Source organism: Ambystoma mexicanum, chromosome 8, assembly GCF_040938575.1.
Source record: "Ambystoma mexicanum isolate Mex_15411 chromosome 8, UKY_AmexF1_1, whole genome shotgun sequence".
In the NCBI taxonomy this organism is placed as follows: Eukaryota; Metazoa; Chordata; class Amphibia; order Caudata; family Ambystomatidae; genus Ambystoma; species Ambystoma mexicanum.
Genome location: NC_090929.1, coordinates 45,812,808 through 45,826,246, shown reverse-complemented (window position 1 = coordinate 45,826,246; position 13,439 = coordinate 45,812,808). Strand labels below are relative to the sequence as shown.

The 13,439-nt window shown below is 50.1% G+C and overlaps 1 protein-coding gene across 7 annotated transcripts in view; it reads right to left on the bottom strand.

Annotated features, from left to right (window-relative positions):
- GPR107 (G protein-coupled receptor 107) overlaps positions 1–13,439 on the bottom strand; it is a 387,352-nt gene that overhangs the window by 282,032 nt on the left and 91,881 nt on the right. For all 7 annotated transcript variants that reach the window (XR_011268468.1, XR_011268470.1, XR_011268471.1 and 4 more), the window contains exons 2-3: positions 11,351–11,476; positions 10,114–10,164 (exon numbers count right to left, since the gene is read on the bottom strand). Coding sequence is in view for 1 of the 7 variants with exons in the window: in XM_069609259.1 (XP_069465360.1) it covers positions 10,114–10,164; positions 11,351–11,476 (177 nt within the window). In the remaining 6 variants the exon portion in view is untranslated. The remainder of the gene's footprint in view (positions 1–10,113; positions 10,165–11,350; positions 11,477–13,439) is intronic.

The following is a 13,439-nucleotide window of genomic DNA, read 5'->3' as shown; positions in this document are numbered from 1 at the left end:
ACGTTTCCAGCATGCTGGCCTCGGAAATTTTTTCTGTAGAGGGCGCTGCGCGTCGACGCCCGCTGAGTCGATGTCCCTAGACGGCCACCGTATCGGCGCCGACATCACCATGCCCATAAATAGCCACGCGCTGTGTCCGTTGCTCAGTTCCGTTTTGTAGCATAAGAAAAGTCATGCCTGAATTGGTTATTGACCTTGAAGGAGCGTAAGCTGCAACCACAAGGGAAGTATCACTGCGGGGATGGATGGGAGAGGCGATAAGGAATACGACGGAGGGACATCCCGTCGAAAGAAAGTTACAAGGTAAGAAGTAACTTTTTCTTCAAAGGGATTGTGTCCTCCGACGTATTCCTCATCTTTGATAGACTCCCATAGCAGTGGCATGTAATTGGAGGTGGGAGTGAGAATATTATGTATCCCTTTAGGGATGGACCAAATGTAATACGGCCTTGCCAAATCTGGTCTCTTGACTAGTGGAGGAATCCAGATTGTAAAATTTTGTGAATGTATGTGCGGACGACTATGTGGCAGCCGCACATATGTCTCCGACCGGTACCCCTCTTTGGAGAGCCGAAGAGGCTGTGATACCCCTGGTTGAATGATCCCTGAGATTTTGGGGTGGCTCTTTTCCTGCCCGTTTGTAACATTCCAGAATATCCAAAATAATCCACCTGGAGATGGTTTGTTTTGTTATGGGTAATCCCAACTTGTGACCCGAGTATCCTACAAACAGTTGGTCTGCTTGCCGGATCCTAGCCATTCTGCTGATGTAAAAGTTGAGAGCTCGCCTTGGGTCCAGCCTATGTAGCCTTTCTTCCTCTTTCCCCGGATGGGGAGGAGGGTAGAACGAAGGTAAGGTAATTTTCTGAGTAATATGAAATTCAGAAACCACCTTTGGGAGGAAATTAGGCTTCACCTGTAGGACAACTTTGTCCTTGTGGAAAATTTTATGTGGGGGTTTACAGGATAGAGCTTGTAGCTCGCTCACCCTTCTAGCAGATGTTAGTGCTACCAATAGGACAGTTTTAAGCGTGAAAAATCTCAGCGAACAAGAGTGAAGTGGTTCGAATGGAGTGCCCATTAGGAAGTTAAGACTAAATTTAAGTCCCATAAGGGAACCTGGAATGGTTTTGGAGGATAAACATTAGTTAATCCCTTGAGAAATTGTATCACTAGAGGAAGTTTGAAATACAATGGTTCCTCGCAGTGCGCATGAAGATAGAAAGCGCTGCGAGATAGCCTTTTACAGTGCCAACTTGAAGGCCTGAGTTTGCCAAGTAGAGTAGAAACGATAACACCGTTGGTGTACCACATGAAAAAGGGTCGATATTTTCTTACCTATACCAGCTGCAAAATTTGTTCTAACGGCAGCGGTATAAAGACTTTGTTGTTGGCCTTCTGGCCGAAAGCAACACCTCCATGACGTCATCAGGGAGATCCCAATCCTTGTACCTCACCCTTTCAGAAGCCAAGCGTGAAGGTTGAGGGTTCTGGTGTCTGGATGGAGAACCTGACCTCCCTTCTGCGAGAGAAGATTCTCTTTGAGTGGAAGACGGATTGGAGGACAGATGGACATATCTAGAAGGTCCGGGTACCACGTTCTCCTGGCCCAATCCGGGGCAATTCTGATCATGGTTTTCCGGAATCTTCTCAACCTCCTGATCATTTGAGGAATAACAGGGACTGGTGGGAACGCGTAAAGGAGTGGCAACTCCCAGTCCACTACGAACGAGTCTCCTAGAGCTCCTCTCGGGGGAAATTCCCTTGAACAGAACAGATCGCACTTCTTGTTGGTGCTTGTGGCGAACAGATCCACCTGAGGGGTTCCCCAAAGGGCAAAGATCTCTTGAAGGACTTCCTGAGCTAGCTCCCACTCGTGGGAGACTGTGCTCTGCCTGCTCAAAGCATCCGCTGTCAAGTTCTTCTCTCCGGCTAGGTGGACTGCCGATAGAGATTCCTTCTTGGATTGCCCAAAATCAGAGCTGCATCGCCTCTCTGCACAGTGGCAGTGATCCTACTCTTTTGTTGAGGTAGTGCATGGCCACTGTGTTGTCCATCATTATCAGGACATTTCTCCCCTGTACTGATGGCAGGAAAGCTTTCAGCGCTAGTCTGATCGCTCTCAGCTCCAATAGGTTGATGTGTAGTCTGGACTCCGATGGAGACCAACAACCACTGATGGTCAAGTCGTTGGCATGGGCTCCCCACCCCGTGAGTGAGGAGTCTGACTACTGTTATCTCCGGCCATGTTTGCCAAAAGAGTTCTCCTTTCAAGATGGTCTCTGGATAGGCCCACCATTGAAGGTCGCGGGCTACCTTGTCCGGAATCCGGAGGAGATCTGTCATTCTCCCTAAGAATTGCGACCACCGACTTCTGAGTGCCCACTGAAGAGATCTCATTCTCAGGCGAGCCTCTGGCACAAGGAAGATGCAGGATGCCATGAGGCCTAGCAACCTCAAAAAGTTGAAGGCTGGGAGACGTTGGGCATTTTGAAACTTGGTGACCATCTGTAGAATATCTTGAGCCCTCACCTCTGGTGGCGAGGCTTTTCCCAGGGAAGTGTCCAGGACTGCTCCAATGAACTGGAGTCTCTGATGGTATAATCTGTGACTTCTTTAAATTGAGGGAGAAGCCCAGTTTGTGAAGGAAGTGGCAGACATAATCTAGCTGGATCTGAGCTTGTTCCGAAGATATTGCTCTGATCAGCCAATCGTCCAGGTAGGGTAGACGTGGATCCCTTCCCTCCTTAGACTCGCCACCACTACCGACATCAGCTTGGTGAAGACCCTCGGGGCGGAGGTCAGCCCAAATGTCAGAACTCGAAATTGATAATGAGAGTCGCCAATTGCGAACCTCAGGCATTTCCTGTATTTGAGATGGATTGGCACATGGAAATAAGCATCCTGAAGGTCCAGAGATACCAGCCAGTCCTGGAGCTGGAGGGCCTGAAGGATCTGAGAGAGAGTTTCCATCTTGAACTTGTCCTTCCTGAGGAACTTGTTCAATTCTCGTAAGTCCAGGATGGGTCTCAGTCCTCCGTCCTTCTTTGGTATAAGAAAGTAGGGGGGGTTCTGGGGGGCGGGGGGGGTACCGGGGTCTACAGGTACCGGTTCTATGGCACCTTTCTCTAGCAGGTCTACAATTTCCTGCAAGAGGAGCGGATCTGGAACTTTTAGAGAGCTGTTCCCCGGTGGATGACTGAGGGATGTGTAGAAAGGGTAGGCAGTAACCCTGGGCAACTGTCTCCAATGCCCAAGCACCTGACGTTATAGCCTGCCATTCCTTCAGATGGTGAGTTAACCTGCCCCCTACAGGTGTATTGTGTGGAAAGGCCTCAGAGTGGTTTGGGGGCGGCTGATGCAGATGCCGAGGGTAAAGAGGCACCTGCTGCTGCTGCGGCCTTAGTACCTTTGACCCGTCCACCTCGGGTGGATCTCCTTTGGCCTCTTTGAGCCGGCTGTCCTCTGCCTTTCCCGAATGCGGAATAATAGCGAAAGGACTTTCCTCTCCCAGAGGTTCCTGAGGGGCGAAAAGGAGTTCGGCGGATAGCAGCTCCTAAAGATTTTGCTGCTGCTTTAGAAGTCTGCAACTTTTCCAGACTGTCAGCTTTTTTCCGAATAGTGAAGAGCCATCAAAGGGCATATTCAAAAGTCTAGCCTGTACATCTGGAGCAAAGCCAGACTTTCGCAACCACGCATGCCTGCAGATTGTTGTACTTGCCGCCATGGCCCTGCTGATACTGTCAGCGGAATCAATGCCAGTTTGAAGTGATTCGCACATGGCATCTTTGCCATCTTTAATAATGTTAAGGAATGCTTCCTTTTCCTCTCCTTCGGGTATGCAGTCAGCCGCTGATGAAGCACACTCCCACAGTGTGACTGAACCTGGCGAGCGTACAGGTGGCGTTGATGGACTTCAACGCCATACTACAAGCAGAGAAGACTTTCTTCGCCATAGCATCGTACCTCTTGTCATCTCTATCCTGTGGGACAGTAGGGTAAGCGGTCCTACTGCTAGATGAAGTTGCCGCTTGAACCACCAGGCTCTCTGGAGTCGGGTGTTTTGATAAGTATTCAGGGTCAGCAGCCGCTACCCTATACTTGGCTGACAATCTTTTATTGACCGCAGGGATAACTTCAGGAGTTTCCCAATTAAATGTAATTTTTCTTTGTAAGGCTGCATGGAAGGGGACCACAGGGTCCTCCTGTGGACCTTTGTCTAATATGTCCATTAGGTCGTCCTGTTGAAAAACAGGGGAAAGCGCAGACCAACCCATAAATTCAATAATTCTTGCCATAAGGGTTCTATAGGGAGTTTCGGCATGTTCCCCTGGGTCTGGCTTAACAAATTCCACTTCTGGGGAAGTGTCCAGCACTTTTGCCTCATGTAGTGACTCCTGTAGGTCCTTCAGCCTTCTTTCCTCAGAGGTGAAATCCTCTGAAATAGGCAGTGTGGTCCTCTGTAACCCAAATGTTTCCTGGTCAGAATCTTCCCCCTCTTCATAAATTGGAGATAGTCCAGGGTACTCTGACCTCTGAGATGGTGTAAAACCCATCTCTAAGGCAGAAGGAGCCAAACTCGTCATTATTGGGCGAGAAAACGTCGATGCCGATGTGACAGGCTTCGAAGGCGCCGAAAAAACTGGAAGGGGTCTCGAAGAACTCAAGAGGATCGGGATCCTACTCGAGGACATCGACGACGGTCTCGGCGTCGTGCCGGAGGCCCTTGGAATCACTGTTGGCTGTGGAGTAGCCTTGGTCTTCTTTCATCGGCGTCGATGTCGGCGATTGACCGATGCGTCGAGGAACCCTTCGACAACGGCGTCGATGTCGGCGATCGACCAATGCGTCGAGGAACCCTTCGACAACGGCGTCGATGGCCCCGATCCATGCGTCGAAGGAATCTTCGACGACGGCGAAGATGGTGCCTTCTTACCCGATGGCTCGTGGCGCTCTCGGGTGGAATGTTTCGCCGGGTGCTGCGACTCGCGGCGTTTTGATTTTTTGGATTTTTCACCCAGGATATCACCCTCAGCTGTCTTCGAGGGGCTCGAAGACGCTTAACATTTTCTTTCTGAATTCCTCCCACTCAGCATGAGAGCTGTGTTTTGTGGGACAGGAGACCCTTTCTGGGGAAACAGAAGACGACGAGGAAGGGGATCTTCGACATCTCTTTTTTGAGTGTCTTGATCTCGACGAATAGTGGGAGCTACTTCGAGATCTATAATGAGAATGTTTGACGGCGAGGAGACGAATGCCTCGACTCAGCCAAAGAAACCTTCAAGGAGATTTTGACTGACTTACCTCTCTCTCGAGCTTCCCCTTGCGCTCCTTCAAGGCTTTCGCCGTCATGGACATGCAGTCCTCACACTCTGAGCAATGGTGCTCGGCTGCCAAGCACCACAAGCAGATCCGTTAGACATTTTTTTACCGCAGTCTCGACATTTCTTAAAGCCGGATCGCGGCGTCGTTGGTTCCGATGAAGATGCCATAGAGAACAAGTAGGTATTATTCCAGTAGATATAGAGTTATCCTGACTGAACTGAGCAACGACGTTCCGAGGCCCCACGAAGCGCGGAAAACCGGAACTGAGCAACGGACGCAGCGCGTGGCTATTTATGGGCATGGTGACGTCGGCGCTGATACAGTGGCCGTCGAGGGACATTAACTCGATGGAGGTCGACGCGCAGCGCCCTCTACAGAAAAAAATTTGAGGCCAGCAAGCTGGAAACGTATTATCAAAGATAAGGAATACGTCGGAGGACACAATCCCTTCGAAGGGTAGCTTTGCAGGAGCGTGCAATCACTCAACGGCTAACACGTGTTGCAAGCTAGCCTTCAAATGTACTCCAGAGATCCTTGCACCCAAAAACACAGCATAAGAAGAAACGCAATGGTGCACATCTTTACACGGCGCTTAGCAGTCAGAGGTTTTACTAGGCTTCCATAAACTGCCACATGCAAGATGCCAACACGGACTTACAGTTTCTACAACTGAGATGTTCATAAACCTAATTACAGACATCAAGTTTCCAACACGTTCACAGTAGGAAGACAAGGTGTTGGCTGTGTGCATTTATTAGTTTATAGTTCAATTATCACATGAATCTTTACCACACATTAGAAAGAAAAAGATATAACTGGATTATGAATAAAACTGGATTAAGATTTTACCTCCAATTAATCATTAATACTTGGTAAAACTGCAGTTCTATTTGAGAGTGCAAGTAAGAGAATTACAGAAGCTCCTTAAAACCCAATGGTCAATGCAAGCTTTAGAAAAAAACCTATTCCATCTACTCTAAGGGCTCTTTCATATGAGGCTCGAGGCATTGTGCATTCACAGAACCATGTCCTCTGTAGCAAGTCTACCCCTTCGAATCAGAAACAACCACTACCTATTGCCCAGGATGCTATGCTAGCAGACACGTGCCCACTACTTTCCAGACTGAATAAAGTGCCACGTGCAGTAACTGTGCACCGCACTGCCCAATAGACACGTGTGTACTGGCTCAAGGGCACTACATTCTGACAATACATGCCTTGAAGAGTCCAGGTGTACATTTCATGTAAAGATCCAGCACAGCCTCTTTTCTTTCGGGATGCCCAATTGTGGACCTTTAATGGTGAATAGTGGCAGTAAGTAGATTCTCAAAGCAAAATGCAATACTGCAGGGCTGGGACTTGGTGTCAGGTAACAACGAGATACCCGAGTAACAGCACTATAACTGCTTAGAGGAGTCAGGTGCGTGTCATTTTTAGTCCAGTCCCAGATGTTAATCTTTCTAAAAAAAAAATAAAAAAAAAGGATGGTGTTACGCAATCGAAATTGTACCAGGCCTCTGGACGAGGCGTCCAGCTCTATCAAAAAACGCCAAATGTAGAGATTCGAAATTATTTCCACTAGTAGTTCCTTCATTTCCACAACCCATGGCCAATTTTTTTCAATAATGGGCATACAGGTGACATTTTAGGTTTTATGTAAAAGCATCTGGGTACTTAACGATGCAATGCCCAAGTCAAGCCGTAGATATTCCACAGGACACGAGGTTGGTAGATGAAGCGCCCTACAGCAGAACCTGCCCTCCAGGCGACCCAGCCAACTAACATCTCTCACCACTATGGCCTCCACCCATACAACATCATGGGCCAATAACATTACTTCTATAAAGTCAAAATGCCCTGCATCGTATATCCTGCAGTGGTGTTCATGATGCGTAGCAGCAACGCCTGGTGCGCTCCTTGGTTTGGACTCTACGATTTCATTGTAGTTAGTCATTTCTGTTATTCACTTCTGTCCCAAGTATACAACTTCCCACGTAATCGATCACACACAATTTAGTGTTCATAGCTGTTTTATACATTTTTTTTAGATTAACATACATTTAGTCTTGAAGAGATTTACAGCGAGAGAGTTTTCCTGTGTGTAGTCAAAGTTCATTTATCATGATTTTCATCCCACTAAACGCATGTCAAATAAAACCAAATCAGCATACAACATGCACCCATATTTTTACCCTCCCTATTTTTTGGGGACAATTAGAGGTCTTTAGAAGGCGAGCAAGCACGTCAATGTACAAATGATACAATAGGGGAGCCAGAAAACATCCGTGCTTGACTCCATTTGTACTTATTGGCCTGGACATACTTCCCTCATTATCCAGGTGCACTCTTGCAAGATTATTATAACCTTATATTTTATGAAATGCCTGATGGCATGTATTACCCATTCAGGGCAACCAAGAACCTGCAACTCTGACCACAGTCTATCTTGGTCGACCCGATCAAACGCTGCCTTAAAGTCCACAAATGTGACATAAAAATGGGCTGTCTTTACAGGCCGACCTTTTAAGCAAAGTATCTAACAGCCTAATGTTGCGGAGCCAGGCCGAAAACCTGTTTGGTATTGGTAGAGCACCCCTGCTGCATCCGCCCATCTATTAAGGTCGCCCAACAGCAGTGAACCAACAGCCTGTAATTGTCCGGGAGATTCCGGTCCCACTTTTTGTAAATGGGGACCAATACAGACTGCTGCCAAGAAGTCGGTATCATGCCAACACTAATTTTCTTGAACAAGACCAAGAGAAGCGAGGCCCAGGTATCAGGGGAGGTCTTCAAGGCCAAATTGGACAGGCCATTGGACCAGGAGCCGGTGAGCTTTTTTTAGTTTAGTAATAGCTTCTACCAGTGATTTGTGGGTACGTTTTACTGGCCACTTGCACCCGGGGTCTGGGTCCACGGAAACCGACACATTAACTTTGTCGTTACTTATTTTTAAATACCCTCCCACCCTGCCCCTCCTATGGGGCTCATTATGGTTTTGGACCCTTTCCCCTTTGCGAGTCTCTTGACTTCCGGGCAGCAGCATTTGCTGCCATTTAGCATTCTTAATAGTCCAGCCCCAGCGCTTAAGCCCATTCCTAGATCTATTTTTCTCCCGCTGCACCAGGCTTAATACCTCAGCTGTGTCTGCCTTAGAGGAATTCATGAATCTGAGGGCCCTTCCTAGCTGTATGCATGCAGGGCGCCTTGCACACCCTCCGAGGGCCCTTCCTAGCTGTATGCGTGCAGGGCGCCTTGCACACCCTCCGAGGGCCCTTCCTGGCTGTATGCATGCAAGCCCTTCCTGGCTGTATGCGTGCAGGGCGCCTTGCACACCCTCTGAGGGCCCTTCCTGGCTGTATGCGTGCAGGGCCCCATGCACACCCTCCGCGGGCCCTTCCTGGCTGTATGCGTGCAGGGCGCCTTGCACACCCTCCGAGGGCCCTTCCTAGCTGTATGCGTGCAGGGCGCCTTGCACACCCTCCGAGGGCCCTTCTTGGCTGTATGAATGCAGGGAACCTCGCACACCCTCCGAGGGGCCTTCCTACCCTTGCACACCCTCCGAGGGCCCTTCCTAGCTGTATGCGTGCATGGCACCGTGCACACCCTCCGAGGGCCCTTCTTGGCTGTATGCGTGCAGGGAACCTTGCACACCCTCCGAGGGCCCTTCTTGGCTGTATGCGTGCAGGGAACCTTGCACACCCTCCGAGGGCCCTTCTTGGCTGTATGCGTGCAGGGAACCTTGCACACCCTCCGAGGGCCCTTCTTGGCTGTATGCGTGCAGGGAACCTTGCACACCCTCCGAGGGCCCTTCTTGGCTGTATGCTTGCAGGGCACCTTGCACACCCTCTGAGGGCCCTTCCTGGCTGTATGCGTGCAGGGCACCTTCCACACCCTCCGAAGGCCCTTCCTGGCTGTATGCGTGCAGGGCACCTTGCACACCCTCCGAGGGCCCTTCCTGGCTGTATGCGTGCAGGGCACCTTGCACACCCTCCGAGGGCCCTCCTTGGCTGTATACGTGCACGGCACCTTGCACACCCTCCGCGGGCCCTTCTTGGCTGTATGCGTGCACGGCACCTTGCACACCTTCCGAGGGCCCTTCTTGGCTGTATGCATGCAGGGCGCCTTGCACACCCTCCGAGGGCCCTTCTTGGCTGTAGGCATGCAGGGCACCTTGCACACCTTCTCAGGGACCTTGGCTGTATGTGTGCAGGGCACCTTGCACACCCTCCGGGGTGTGCTTCTTGGCAGTATGCATGCAGGGCACCTTGCACACCCTCCAAGGGCCCTTCTTGGCTGTATGCGTGCAGGGCACCTTGCACACCCTCCGGGGGCCCTTCTTGGCTGTATGCGTGCAGGGCACCTTGCACACCCTCCGGGGGCCCTTCTTGGCTGTATGCGTGCAGGGCACCTTGCACGCCCTCCGAGGGCCCTTCCTGGCTGTATGCATGCAGGGCGCCTTGCACACCCTCCGAGGGCCCTTCTTGGCTGTATGCGTGCAGGGCACCCGTCACACCCTCAGAGGGCCCTTCTGGCTGTCTGCGTGCAGGGCACCCGTCACACCCTCCGAGGGCCCTTCTTGGCTGCATGCGTGCAGGGCCCCTGCACACCCAGTTACACTGCAGCATTTGGAAATGTTGCTGTTCACATGATTCTGAAGTGGAAACACTGTTGCGCAAACATCCAATCACATACACAATTGGAGGGGTGTCCAGCCAATAATATTTCTTCCATATGAGAAGCCCATCTGATTTTCAGACCCCTTATCCCCACCCAATCCCCTAAACTTACCAGATAAGCGGGAAAGCCGTCATTTTTTGTCTTGTGCAAACTGAATCCATACTGGGAAAAAAAAGGGGAAAAGCAATATCACTCATTACATCATTTAAGAAATACTCATTTTTTTCCGTCAATATGCCCTTCGCCCACTTTACCCATTGGCACCGATCAGTAACTCATCTTGTGCTTTGTTCACCTTTGACTGCTTCAGTGAGCCATTATCAAAGTTCCATTATTACTGGGCACGCGCCTTCTTACCAGTGCCGATGCCTGCCCATGTCTACCCACCCACTGCAGTTTACCTCAGCCCAGTTCTAGGTTATTGATGTATCTAGTTACACCCGTTTTGCCCACCGTTTTCCGCCGGTACATAATCACCGTAGTCGGGTATGCACTCATTTACTACACCTTCCAGAGTGTTTGGGCTCAGCATGATAAGCCACTATGAAGTTTCAGCAGTAGGCTTGGACATGCAGTTACCCATCAAATTAGGTCACGCCTTGCCCAAGAGTGAAAGTAGTACATCAAGCAAGCTCTGATCATTGAGGTTTCCTGGATTCCAGGACATCTGAGCCACCCTTCTCAGTAGGCACAACATTACTGTCTACTGAAACATCCAATTTGCTCCCTGAAAGAAGGGCTGCTGGAATGTCTTCTCTAGTTAAGCCAATCAAATGTTCCATCTGTGCAATGTGCATCAACTGCATCAAATGAACTACAAGAGAAGGCAGGCAATTGGTCTCAGGAGACTACATCCGGTGCTCCTCTTCCGGCAAGACCCCACTCTAACCCATTACAAGCTTCTGATGGCTCCCACTTGCACACACCAGCCCCCTCAAACAGGAACACAAACGAGCTTTCTTTACATCCTTCACCCAACAGCAAATCTCTAGCTCCATTTTTTTGGTAACCCACTTCAAATCCCACAGGCGCCATGAGCTATATGGCCAGTTACATGATGCCACCCATTAATGAGGTCATGAGAAGCAGTCAGCCATGTTGATCATGTCCTCGTCATGGAGTTCTTGGGCTATAGGTAGTTCTACAGATTCGGTTCTGGCTAATGAGGGTGCAAGTTAATCCTACTCATTTTGACCCGTTAGTGATGTGATGGCACGGCTTCCTATTTAAGAATTTTTATTTAATTAAGGCCACAGGCTGAAGTCTAATTCTGTAATAAAGAATCTGTCCTTAATACGAGCTGGGGGATGGGAGAGGGAGCGAGGGTGGAAGCGTTAAAGATAGTTACCGTTGATGCATCCTGGTTCGCTGGATCACGGCCCCCTTTCATCTGAAGCTTTTTGACGTCCACCTCCATGTATCCATCCTTGAACAAGCCAAAGGTGTTGAGGTGAACCTTTTGACGCACATCATTCTGCAAGAGAATTGAGAGGTAAGTGAAAGCAAACTTGCTTCATAATGCCACCACTCCCATCATCCAACGCAGCCTGTACACTTCATGTTTGAAGTCTATTACAACATGCTAAAGTCAAGCCTACAGTGTTGCTCCAGTCTACACTGGTCTTCTAGCAGCGGCACTAGGCCAATGTGGACTGTTCTACTGCCAAAAAGGGAGAGACTGAAGATATCCAGAATAGAGAGGGGTCCCCTTTAAAGGTTATTAAAGTGTTGCCTTTAAAAAGCTTGGATGGGTTGGGTCTATTCCCGACAAAATGATGGCAGCAATTCTCATCCAACTGGTGCGCTGCAAAAATCCAACACGGCTCTGCTCCAGGGAATGGGCCCAAAGCCACCACTTGCTGCGCTTGTTTCCATTGCAAGACTGTTTGCTGCGGCCGAGCCAGACGCAAAGCATTCTGAAGCAGCCGAAAGCGAGCATACACACTAGATACAACACTTGAGCAAGAACAATCCATCGGAAAGCACAATGCCCATAGGCTGCAAACTGCACATACTTGGCAGGACTTCCCCTTGAAAACCCCAAACCTTGGCAGTTTCACGCGTCAGCTGTTGCTTGCATGAAATAAGTTCGAGGAGGGAATCAGTGCAAATTGTGGGACGGTTGCGGGGGCTGCCAACAGGTGAAATTCGCAGGACACAAACATTGCTGCAGGGCTCACAGTCTTGATGTTTGAGAGAACAATTGGACTGAGATTTCAAAAGTAAAGCCCTCCTAATGCCAAACCCAAGCCAGAGCCCTACAACAGCAATTAAACAGGGGAAGATGCATTATCCATCCCTATTCCTTGCCCTCGAAATCCCAGAGCTCCCTGGGTAGGGTTACCTCTCGCCCAGCCCCTGCTTCTGCGATCACTCGCAACCCCAGTTAAGTCGTTCCCATCACCATCTCCATCTCCATCAGCCCAACTCCGAGACTCCCCTCTCAGCCCTCAGTACATTCACTCTTCAATACCCCCAGTGATTCCCAGGTCCTCCCTCGACTCCACCTCAAATCTTCTCCAGATTCCCCCAATGCTCCCAGTCTCCACCTTAATCCCCTTTAGCGACCAGTCTACCACTCACCCCGTCCCAGTGTGCAGTCTCAACCCAGGCCCCCACCAGTGCCCAGTCTTCAGCTCAGTGCCCTTCCACCATCCTTTTACCTCCAGTCTCCTCCCGGACCCTAATCTCTAGTTTCCTTCCATCGGTCACGTCTCCTGCCCGATTTCTTGCCTCCTTCATTCAGGTGCCCCAGTCTCTATCCCCTTCCCCGGCACCGATCTATACCCTCTGCCCAGTCTCCAGTCCCCTTCCGTCCCCCAGTTTCAATCTCCCAGTCTTCTGTCTCAGTATTCCCCCCCCAGTCACCTTACTGCAGTTCCGCCCCATCCCATAGTACCCCAGTCTCCTTCCATCTTCGCCCCTCCCCAGTCACAAGCCTCCTTCCATCTCGGTTCCCCCACCCATCTCCCCCAATCTCCTTCCATGTCTTTGCCTTCAGTCTCCATCCCCACCTTCTGCCCCCAGTCACCGGCCATCTGTCTACACCCCCTCACCCTACCCGTCCTCATACTCCTGCCTTCTGGCCCCCTCGACCACACCGTCCAGTTTCAACTGCAGTCTCGCCTTGTCCCCCCAGTTTTTGCCCCACAGACCCAACATCAGGTACCACTCTGATGGAGATTCCAGAAACAAAAGGCTGAGAAGGTATTCCAGGTGAGGCCAGGTCTGAGAGGAGGCTGCAGGAGCACCCTGTGCCTCACCCCAGTTCTAAGTCTCGCCCCCCCAGTCTTTCCCTCAGGGCCAAGATCTTTATTTTGGTGTTAACACACCATAAAAGAAAACACGGCAACAAAAAATAATCTTGAGACCAAAACAAAACATCATAAATAACATTAAGACCGGTAAAAACGCTTCCTAAAAGCATCATTTTAAAA